The 12,210-nt window shown below is 39.4% G+C and overlaps 1 protein-coding gene across 1 annotated transcript in view; it reads left to right on the top strand.

Annotated features, from left to right (window-relative positions):
- Positions 1-7,738, top strand: part of celf5a (cugbp, Elav-like family member 5a) — a 184,197-nt gene extending 176,459 nt beyond the window's left edge. The window contains exons 10-12 of the mRNA XM_035654113.1: positions 298-441; positions 3,395-3,558; positions 3,989-7,738. Coding sequence (XP_035510006.1) covers positions 298-441; positions 3,395-3,522 — 272 coding nt within the window. The 3' untranslated portion in view covers positions 3,523-3,558; positions 3,989-7,738. The remainder of the gene's footprint in view (positions 1-297; positions 442-3,394; positions 3,559-3,988) is intronic.
- The last annotated feature ends 4,472 nt before the right edge of the window (positions 7,739-12,210 follow it).

Below are 12,210 nucleotides of genomic sequence, written 5' to 3' on the forward strand. Positions count from 1 at the left end.
TCATATCCACATTTAATCTGAAAAGCTGGTTGAATGTAAATAGAAATTTTAAATACACTCTCAATATCTGTACGGTATCAGCAAATCAAAGCAAAAACTTTTCAATTGTTTTTTTTTTCAGCTCTGTTTTATCACTGATAATGTCACAGAAGTCCTGAAAATCTATTTCCACTTATCTTGATTTAGTCGACATGCAAGACTCCATAGATCAAAATGACAAATTCACAGCTGTCTTTCTCTATCCCTCACCCATCAAACTCTCTCTCTCTCTCTCTGTCTCTCTCTCTCTGTATCCAGGTCCGGAGGGTTGTAACCTGTTCATCTACCACCTGCCACAGGAGTTTGGAGACAATGAACTCATGCAGATGTTTCTGCCCTTTGGCACTGTAATCTCCTCTAAGGTCTTCATGGACAGGGCAACCAACCAGAGCAAGTGCTTCGGTGAGTTACTCACTGCCACTCACACACAGCCATCAAGTCCACAACACACAATACACGGTATAAAAATATGTGACTTTTTCTGCACATTTCTACCAACTTCCTCTTACATAAGGCTTGATTATATTTGCTTTATTATATTTTTAGCCACTGACATAAAGGTGCAATAATTGCAGGCTTCTACTATCATTTCTATTATGTAAAACATAGGGGAAAAATTACCTCACTACCTATTTGTTGGTATACATTCGATGGAAATGTATAATGAATGAATGAGCCTTGCACAAAACAAAATTAGTTTTTGCGGTCAGCTCTCTCATAGTTTTCCAAAACATTCAGACATTTGTGGGTGTTGTGTAAAAGCTCACAGCTAAGGCGTGAAGCTTCATAGTGTAAGTTACATTTTCACAATAATGGAAGTTTTTATTTTCATACTGCTCTCCAAACAATAGACATTTGTTCAATAAACATTTGTTGAGGTGCTGTAGATTTTGATGATGTTTGACAGTAGCCAGACGTAGAGGACTGAATGATCTTACCCCTGACTGACTGACCTGAATTTGCATCTTGATGACTGTTGTGTTTTGGCATCAGTGCTGTAGAAAAAAAAAAAGGTGCTGAATACATCGTAGCCAAACTAGCCATGATGCTGTCGATCAGAGCCCATGTCCTTGTTTCTGTTTGGCGGCTGTGTGACCTGAAAACCTTGAGGTGCTGTATCAGCATCCACATCACCGTTCTGTAACCCCAATATCTGTCAATACCCTCAATGCTGAGGCTGATTCACACACCTCCATGCCCCCCCTTCCCATTTAGCTCCGTCAGCCTACACACACCAACAAGCCTCAGGGCTTATACAAACTTTGAGGAGGCGGGCAGGGATGGCGGCGGGGGGAAGGAAGGCAAAGGACAATTATGGATCAGCATTTGTTTTCACTTCAGGGAACTGCAGAACCCTGGGCAAAATTGATCGCCAGTCCTGTCTCCCTGGGGGGACTTAATAACATATAAATTCATGAAAGAAGAGCTATTTGCAGTATTGACTTATACACTATGCATTTACAACATAATGTTAGGCCTGGGGAAGGAGGGAGCACACTGGTGTAATTAATCTAGAAAGGAGAAAGAGGGGATAAACTTAGATTGATGGTGTGCAAAAGACAGGGAAACAGAGAGAAAGAGAGGAAGCACACTTGTAATGTGTGACAGCACTGAGCGGAGGGCTTAGAGCTTTAAGCCTGCATCTCCTCTCCATCTCATCTCCGCTCCCAGCCCGAATGTGTTAACCTGATGGTGGGTTAGGAGGTCACCTCCTTTCCCTGCCTCTACTTTCTTCAGACTCACATTCAGCCCTCCTCTCATCTCCCTCCGTGCTTGCCCAGCCTTCGCCCTAATGGGCCAACCCAGAGCCAAGCAGGCCAGGCAGACATCTCTCCCAGGTGGCTGTGGACGTGGAGAGGCTCCTGCTGTTTTTTCACGGGTCATCGACTGTTCCTAATGACACCACAGACACAGGGGAGCGCATCAAGCGGAGACACACTCCAGTGCAGTTTCTGGTCACTGGATCCTCAAGGCTTTATTTTTACACATGATGAAAACAGGATGTTCAGCATAGATTTAAGGAGGGGTGTATCTTGGGGAAAGGCGCAGAGGGGTTTTTGTGTCTGCAGCAGACTTGTCTCCTCATGATGAACTATGTTTGCTCTTGTTTTGCTCGAACTACTTTGCACAATGACTTGTGCTCATTCATTTTGGTATTTTGGTGCTTTCTAGGGATGTCAAAAGGCTAGGTTGAAAGCGGTATTATAAAGTTAAAAACAGAAAATATTTATAGGTGTGACCTGATCATGATTGATTACCAATGGCCTGGAATCTGCTGATCTGATACAGTTCACAGATTGGTCTGTGTTATTGAACATTTATTACAGAAAGCACCTGCAGACCAAGTAAATCACACATTTCCTAACTACACCTCTTTGTAACAGTTTCATTGCAAAGTAACAACAATTGTTATTATTATTATTATTATTATTATAATTATTATTATTATATCTTTTTATGCTCCAATAAACCCTCAAAATCATCCTTCCGTTGCATCCTTCCTAACCTTTGAAATCCTGTATATCTCACACTCCCTTACATGTCTCAGGAAAGAATCACAGAACAGCTTGATATTACATCTCTTTCAGACAAAAACTGTCAACCCTGAGACAACATCAAGGGGTGATGCCTTATGACAGTTAACACCCCCACACTTGTTGCATCTGGAGTTGGTTATTTCAGCTGTTATAAAAAGTTGATGAGAAGTTGTGCAACTACACACAGCTGATTAAAGTCCAGTTCTAACACGCTGGTGTACACGTATTAAACTCTGGTTTAAGACAACTTCATAGCACCTTGTCACAGGCACTGAGATTTTGCTAGGCAGCCCAAAGGTGCTACCTGCCTCAACAACGCCATCTAGACTCCTTCAGGAGATAGACAGGCCATTTGTTTATATCTCTCATCTTTTTTTCCAGCAGTTCTTTCTGACTGCCAGTTGATTCATTTGCAATAGATATTACTTCTAAATATTGACTAAAGCTTGTTTAGGCAATGTTTAGGAAATGTTCATGGGTTGGCAAGAGGGTGGCTTGGAGACTTTAAGGCGTGGCAGAAATATATGTAATCTATAAAAATATATTTAATCTCAAATAATTATGTCAGTATTTGCCCCAAATTAAGATATTCTTCATCTTTCCAAGTACATGTCTTTTTTCATTGACCTTCAGCCTATCACTTAGTATAAAAGGTGACCATAACATCATTAAATTATCTGTGTTAATACATGATTGATTTTTAGAATTATTCTAAATCAGTGTGTTAAATCTGACGGTATTAGACACCAAACTGGGGTGGCGCTCTCTAGATCAGCCCCCGTTCTCAAGTGGGCTGATGAACTTGTACGTTTTCACAGGTTTCGTCAGCTTCGACAACCCTGCTAGTGCACAGGCAGCTATTCAAGCCATGAATGGCTTTCAGATTGGGATGAAGAGGTTGAAAGTCCAGCTAAAGAGACCGAAGGATGCCAGCCGCCCTTACTGACACAGCCTACCTTCAGTATTCATTGCAGCAGCACAGGTGAGCCCATCACTGCTTCAAGATGTAGATCCTCAATATTGTTTCTGTTGAAAGTGAAGATTTATCTGTGGTTTAAAGAGCATTAGTTGATTTTGTCTGGCGTGTTGATTTAAGATTTTAGTTTTCTTATCTTAAGTATTAAATACACTTTCTGTTCAGTGAATGTAAAGCTAAATATTTTAATGTCTCTAGAGTTTTAGTATCTGCAGGCATATGCAGCACAGCTGGAGTATTAATTATGGGAAAATCTGTCATCATGGTGATTGACAAAGATTGATTGGTGTGCCAGTGTGGGTTAGCTCTCTCCAGACCATTACACTGATATAATAGAGCCATATTGAACTATCCACAGTTTAAAGAAATGGATCTTTTGAAATGACAGTTTAATGAGCAGTGAGATCTGAAATTGCCCTTTTCTTCTGTTTTTCAGGTTTTAGAGGACACATGAAGATATCTCGGAGGAGTTAAACTTTTTTTCTTTGAAAGCAAAATATGTTTTAAAAAAATCAACACATAACGAATTTTTGAAGACATATCAGCATTTACTTATGAAGATATAGGTTACGGCAGAAAAAGAAGATGCGAAAGAGGAGGAGGCGCTTCACCGGGGGACTTAACAGTAACAGATGGCACAGTGCAAGAAAGACGAGAAGAAAAAAAAACTGAAAAAAGATGTGATAAGACTGAACAACAGAACTTTTTCTTGTTGAGACTTGAATTGTTAATTAAGCAACAAACTAACAAACAAAAAAGCAGCAACAACAAATAGATTTCTATATACATATTATATACACATATATATAAGGAAAGAGGCGCTTGTGGCTTTTACTGTACTGGACAAATGAGGGTTAAAACTTGAAGATCAAGAAAAACAGTGGAAAAAAAGAAGCTATTCTATATGTCCACTGACAGACTTTCTTTCTCTTTCCCTCTTTCTCTTACTCCTTCACCGTCTCTCAGCAAGCGCAGAACTATGACTCTTGGAGGTCACTGAGGTTTCCATTAGCAACAGTAGAACTGCAAATCTTTCACCCCTAAGGGACCAAAGGACCAAACATTTTTATTGTTCTGAACAGTAATATATAGTATTAATAATACTAATACTACAAACTACTACTAATAATATTACAAGTTAAACTTAAGAAGAAATACTAGCTTCAGGTTGAAAAAAAAGAGGAAAGGGGTTTTGGTTTCTTTTCCTTTTACATTTATAGCTACTGGGTTTGAGGATATTAAAACAAAACAGAAAAAAAAATGTATAAAAAAATAAAGCTATACTAATTTAGTGGCGTAGAATATGTGGGTTAGACATTGATTCGGGCATGTTCAGATATGTTCTTTTGCCACTCATTGCTTCATTCGCATTACAGCATTTCATCTCGGAGGTGTGATGTGTCGGCGTTATAGTGTCGGTAGAAGAAGAAAACAGTCCCGTAGTGCCAAAAGTGACACAATAACAGCCTCTTAGACCAAACAATAATGATCTACAGTGTATTTAGCCATGCAATGCTGTCTTCTGTGATTGCCAGCCGCTGAAATTCCATAATTGAAGCAGGAGTAATTCCATGTCATCATTAAAGTCTTGATATTACAGATAATCTGACCATAAAGCACTGTGGTAAAAGTGCCACCCGGCTGAGCTGGATACTCAGCAGTAAAACAGCACAGCATCTGTAACTGCTTAATAAAATATACAAATGAGCCTGACAGCAGTAGTAAAAATTTCCATCGGCGTGTCACTGTGGTCCCTGCCGGGTCGTGCCCTCTCCCGCTGCCAAGCTCCTCCAGCTGCTCTCAGCAAGACTCCCCTCCTCTTTCTCCTCTCCCGCCCTCTAGCTCTTTCTTTACCTCACCTCCAAGTGCCAGCATATCTCTCTCTTAATAGGGACCATCAGTTCACAGGGGGGCCGAGAGCTAACCCGCAGCATAATTAGGATAATGATAATATTGATCAGATGGGGAGAAGCGTCGCGGGGGCAAGAGATGCACAATCGATTACACATTGGCATTTTGAATGAATTGACTGAGTGACAGAGTCCATTTTTCTCTCAGTGGTTGGATGTGAGTCTTCTCACCCATTCTCTGCTCCCCACAGTCTCAGAGGGGACCCCAAATATTACACAGGCAGCACGTCCTCTGGGACTCTTGGAAGGCACTTAAATCTACGTCATTATCGCAAAGAAACAGAAAGGTTCAGAGGTTTACATGGCTGTGACAGGATCTGTGTATAATGTTAAGAGTAGCTTGTACGAGTTCTTCAGTGAAGAGCAGCTGTATATTTTTTTTTTCCAAAGGGTATAATAGCACAGTAAGAGCTTGTACACGGTGAGGAACAGCCTGGCATTACCAGCCTTAGGAGGTCAAATTAAGAGCAAAATGATCCATCAATTAGACAGCAGCAGGCCTGTAAGTGTAGCTGCTACAGCTGCTGCTGCTTCAACAAGACGACAGCTTACCATTAGCGCAGGTCACACATGGCTCCTATACAGTGTGGTCACGACACATCACGCAGTATCAGATGTGATTAATTAACTAAAGTAGCATCGTATGTAGTGATGCTTTTACAAAAAAAAGACCCGCACGCCATACACCCGAGATGAAATCTGTTGTTTGCTTTTTTAAAAATCAATTTCACTCTCAGATTTGAGAAATCCACAATTTGTTTTTTTCCAACATGCCATTTGTTGACTCAGTTTGTTCTGAAGCAGCTTGCCCCTCAGGACTCTGTGAGACCTCAGTGCTCTGATCTTCGCTCTAAACTTTAGACACATCAGTGATTCAGTCATCAAAACACAATGATTTCTCTACGTCCCCATCCACACAGATACAGTCTTCAGAAAACAGGACTACTGTGCCTCTGTAGTTTGGTACAAGAAATGTCATCACCAGAATGGCTTCCAAGGTCCTGATAACTGTATCTTTTAGTTTTACTTTGGCTCAACCACTTTATTTGTATGATTACTGCTTCACAGTATCAGTATTATTAGAAAGGGGTTTTGATTTCCAGGGGGCCGTTAACAAATGTTCCCCTTATTCCCTGTATATTGTTCTGTTGCAGGCAGCACTTAGATGTTGTAGAAAGAAAGTTTTTAAAAATGCCTTTTCTCATTATGAATTGCCAAATTATGCAAGCATATCCACTGCATTTCCTTATCCTTAACGCATAAAATGTATGCCAGATTCCTTGAAAATTGAAGGTAGTTTCTTATAAATGTGTTAATTTTCAAGAAATCAGTAGAAAAAAATATTTGATTTTGTGATGTAGTATAATATTGTAGGAGGGGCGTCAGTTCAGGCTGTAATATAGAATAGGGTTTTCCAGTGAAAAGGTTAGATTTCATATATATTTGCCAGGAGACAGCTTATTTTCCCCAGGTGAGTTACTGTTAGTTTCTTCTCTCCTGTCAGGGCCCAGCAGCTTTAGGAAGCTGTGATATATGCTCTCCTTTCCCCAGGCCATACAGGGCCTTATAAACCCACTCAAAAATCTTTTCTTATGGGATTTCTACTGGAGAGTTTTTTAAATTATTAAAATCAAATTAAATTTGGCCTTCACAACAGCCTGGGTAATGCAAATTAAAGATGCCAGCTGTGGCTGAAATGTAATGAGTTTGAAAAGATGTTGAGTTAATTTCATTCTGCCAAGAAAAAAAATGAAATTTGATCGAAAGCAATTAAAACAGTAAAGGTTTGTGGATGGAGACAGTTTTAGTGTAGTGCATAAGCCTAAATATACATATCTACTGTGAAATTTAGAAAAGGGAAAGGAAAGTAATGAAATGACTGAAATCCAAGAAACTAATTGAGTTTAACAATTCTGAACTGACTGAAAATCCACTGAAGAAAAGACAGGAAACAGCAGCACTGGTTCCAATAGTGTTATAATTAAGCTGCATGTGATCAAACTAAAGTTTATCTTCTACATTGTTTTCACTTTTGCATACATTTTTAAAATTTCTTTTTTTTTATATATTTGTCATTTTACCATGGTGCGCTTTCAATCTCTGAGCATGCTCAATGGGGGCTGGGAGGGTTAAAGATTATGATTATGGTACTACTCGTATTAACAATATGATTCTTTAACTATGGTTTGAATGCTAAGGATAGTAGCTTATTATAAATATGAAATCTGTATATTATGGAAAATCAGCACAGGACCTTTCTTTGGGTACATATAGGTTTAGGGATTGAAATGGGGGAGGGATCAGGGGTGGGAGCGGGGGGTTATCGCTTTATAAAGATGTTAACTTTCTGGTTTCTCAGCACAAAGCATACAAAAACATATAAACAGCAGTATGGAGTCTGTGAAGAAGACTTTACTGACATACAGGGCGCAAAAAGAGGAATCTCAGTACTATTCTTTAAACCTGGAGGAGAACATGCAGTTTACAGGTTGTATTGTTTTTCTTTCTTTTCTTTTTTTAAAGGAGAGCACCACCTGTTTTTGTGGCAGCGTCAGTACAGCATGGATTAACTGACAGGGAAAGCAGTATCTTTTTATAAAAAAAACTTTTAAAAAAACTATGTGTTCTGTATTAGCCTGAGAAACCAAACATTTTTCCCCTGTTGAAATTTCTTAATACTTGCTGCTTAGATTACTTCATATTAATGATTGATCATTTATTAATTTTATAATTAATTATCGAGTCAAGTATGTAACTTGATGTTTATTTATTTATCTATTTATTTATTTATTTTATTTATTTATTTATTATTTATTTAGCCACTTTTCTTTTCTTTTCTTTAATGGTTATGGTAAGATAAAGATATGTATCAAAAAGAAACGCTTATTGGGGCTTTTCTCTCTTTCTCTCCTTTTTTTCCAATTTTACAATAAAAATTCAAACTGGATGTTTTGTCACAGTTATATTATATTGAATGAAGTGCTGACAGTGCAAAGGGAGGGGGGAGTTGTCGCACATGGATTTTCTCCCCTCGGCATCTCAAGGACCTTGAATGTTTGCGAGTGCAGATGTTGTGACGTCTTACAGCTCGCCACCTCGGAGTCTGGTACTGATGCCTCGTCCCTGTCAAATGATGAAACTGTGGTGATAGTGTCATCACCCTTTAAAGGATAACAGGGTTACTGCTGCAAATCCACAGCTTGAACTTCATATGAGGCCGTTGCTCGCACACTAGGTAGGATTCATCATAAAACACTGGAAGCTTAAGGAGAGTAAATGTACCTTTTTCTTGGTAGGATCATTTGGATTATCTGTCATTGTAGAAACTGGAGGCTTTACCAGCTAGCAGGTCACATGATGCTGCTCTGCTGCAGGGAGACACATTACAACTGAAATATTTCTCAAGACATATATAATGGGAACAGAATTCAAAAACAAAAGTGTGGCACATAAACACCAGACAGTTGGGAGGTATCATGGATTGTAGAAGAGCTGTAAGGGGAAGCCGGGAACAAATAACATTAACATTTTGACAAGCAGGAAGCAAATAAATTGAAATAAGGAAGTACCAATCAAGTTTACATCCACTATTGCTTTGATGGCAGAAGGCAAAAATCAGATGCAACATGTGTTGACAGTTAACTTCCCTCCCCACCTTGTAGTCATCATCTCCATACATCAGAAGTCACTGTAGCATCGGCAGCGTTACAGTTGACACAGACACTACATTCACATTTTGAAGAACAGCGACAGATATGAAAAAAAAAAAGAATGGGAGGGACAAAAAAGTAGAGCCACTGGCTCATGAAATAAATTGTCCCAATTACAATAAAGTGTGGCTCTTGGTCAGTGTGCACGGCAGGCAGTTCATCTTTATTACAATCAGTTAATGAAAATCAATCCCCCTCCTGATAAACTCTTATCTCCACGGCCTTTGCGTGCCCCTCGTGCGGGGAGATAATAAATTAGGGTAATATTGCCTTTGATGAGGGAGTGAATTGCAAATTATTGTAACTTTCTAAGATTTATGATGCAGATGCTTAATTTCCGAGCTGGGTTTTTCGGGGCGTCAGGGTGCCAGGGGGCCATTTGTTAAAAGTTTGGTGACACAGGCTCGTTAATAAAAATACACACTCAAGACAACCAGGTGTTCTCAGCTGTTGTCTACTGTTACAGTAGCAGAGAAAACACTGCTGAAATGGCAGGAACTCCTGGCTTGTAGGATTTGCAGGCCACATTTTCCTTTGACGTGCCATTTACCTATAACAGAGAATACATGTGAAGAGGCAGATACCCGGGAGGATGTAACGTGTTTACTAAAGTAGGACTGCCAATCATACAGTGTTATCCCCCCCCCCCAAGAATCTCTATCACACAAGCCAGGAGCGTGTGATTTGATATGTAGGTCAATACCCATTCTGGAGTGAGCCAGTGGGTGAGATATGTCTAGTTGCTTGCTGTCACTCTGATTATTGAGGAGACACAGAAAGATTGAGTTGGTCAGGTATGAGAGAGCCTGCGGTATGAGATAGCTGTATAATCGCTGCGACTAGTGCATTCTGAAAACCACACACACACACACACACACACACAACACTGAGACATTAGTAACTTCTAGCTCTTTGTTCTGCAGCAGTGACCCATGTAACAGGGTGTTAATGTATGTGTATGTTGAATGTCTTCTACCCGGCGCCACAATCAGACTCTGAGTGCATCATTAAGCAAAATGCTTCACCGAGAGAAGGTTAGGTGGGGGTCGAGTCATCAGGAACTGCAGGAATGATGCAAGGTGATCTTTTAAGAAGCCACTTGTGAAACTGAAGGCAAACACCATCTCACAAGAGCAGCTGAATGAGTTTACAACTATGGATGACCAACATCACATGCATCATTTGGCATCAGTAAATCCAGTCAACAAGTAAAATGCAACACTTTTTTACCCAAGAGATACTGTTGTGCATGTTGGAATCATGATCTGTTAACATTATCACGTATCTCTAAGTTAGGTGTGGCACCTTAAATATCAATATCACAGTCATTTGAAGCCGCATAATGGTCTGAACACTTGATCATATTGTGATAGAAAAGTATCTCCTCATCAAGGCCACTTCATTTAAGTCTAAGGAACATCTTGCATTAAGACAGCCATCAATCTATCCATTATCAATCAAGGAGAGGACTCACACACCACTATCTATTTATCTTGCCAAGTGCTCTATTAATATCAAATTAATTTCCCCATTGAGAGTATCAATCACTCAAGCAGTTTTTTTCTCAACTCATTAGCTTGGTAATTGTCCTTGTTTACGAGGGAAAGTCAAGACAGGATGGCTCAAAGAGGGGTGGACGAGCAATCCATATAAGCTCGAGCAGTTTCCTGCAAACCTGTGCTACATCCTGCCTGCTAATAAACACGGACGGGACTCCTTCAGTCTGTCAAGTGTTGACTTTGGAAGATTTGACATTTTCTTCATTTCCAATTTTTAAAAAGTAGAAAGTTTTCAATGTCAATCTACCTTTTTTTTTTTTGAAGGAGCTTCCAAATTTTAGATGTTCAGAGGTTGTCAAGAAACTCACTGTCTTTGAACAGACTGAGAGGGCGCTCGCTCTCACATGGGTTGGTTATATAAGGCTGATGCTGCCTGGCAGTGCTGTCAGATGGCTGCATCTCAACAGATGACATCGATCAAGACGAGGCCTGAAGCTTTTTTAGCTTTGTTCAAATTATGAAGCAAATGCAAGGACACACCAACCCAGCTTAGACGTCATCAGCTCAGTTTACAACTCAACGTTAAAAAGTCATGTATTCGGATTAAAGATGATGAATGATGAGCCCAGTGGTGGAGGAAGTATTCAAATCATTCACTTAAGTAAAAGTATTAATACATCAATAATAGAAATACTCTTATATGGCAAGTCAAAGTCCTGTATTCAAATTCCTACTAAAGCACAAAAGTAGTTCCAGCAAAATGCACTTTAAGTATCAAAAGTAAAAGTACTTATTCTGCAGTAAAATGTCCCCTGTGATATATGTATTATATATGACATTATTAGATTGCCAATACTGATGCAACAATGTGAAAGCAGTATTTACTGTTGCAGCTGCTTGAGGGGGAGCTAGTTTTAACCATTTTATATACTGTTGTTTAATCCAGTGGTTCCCAACATATAGGTCGGGCCCTCCAAAGGCTTATGAGATGATTAATGGGACAAAAGAGAAAAAATAAAGTTCTGCTTCACAAAGTGGCTCTGATATTTGCTTTTTTAGCGGTGGATATTGGATAATTTTACCCCTTTTGGGTCTTGGACATGACCGGGTCCCAAACTAGATTTCTTTTAAAGGTGTCTGTATGTATGGGAGCCACTGATTACATTTAAAAAAAAATATTTTGCATTTTCATAAGCTTATAAATTGTTGTTTTGTTTTTTGTAAAATCATAATCTGAAAAATGTAATTACATTCGACAGACACATTTTGTGGAGTGAATACTACGATATTTGCCCCTGAAATGCAGTGGAGTAAAAGTATAAGTACAATTTGAGTACTTGAGTACTGTTACAGTTACTTTCCACCACTGAGAGCCTCACCGTGACAAGAGTGTGACAGTTTTTACCAACAAATCCACAATCACCTCCCTCCCTCTCTTCATCCCTCTCCATATCTCTACTGTGCTAATATTAAGAATGAAGACTTGATTCAGACCAGGAATGTGCTTCACATAGAATGGGTGAAAATCACAGACTGTAT

This window comes from Morone saxatilis, unplaced genomic scaffold (assembly GCF_004916995.1).
Source record: "Morone saxatilis isolate NCDOM2014 unplaced genomic scaffold, NCSU_SB_2.0 Contig12, whole genome shotgun sequence".
Lineage (NCBI taxonomy): Eukaryota > Metazoa > Chordata > Actinopteri > Moronidae > Morone > Morone saxatilis.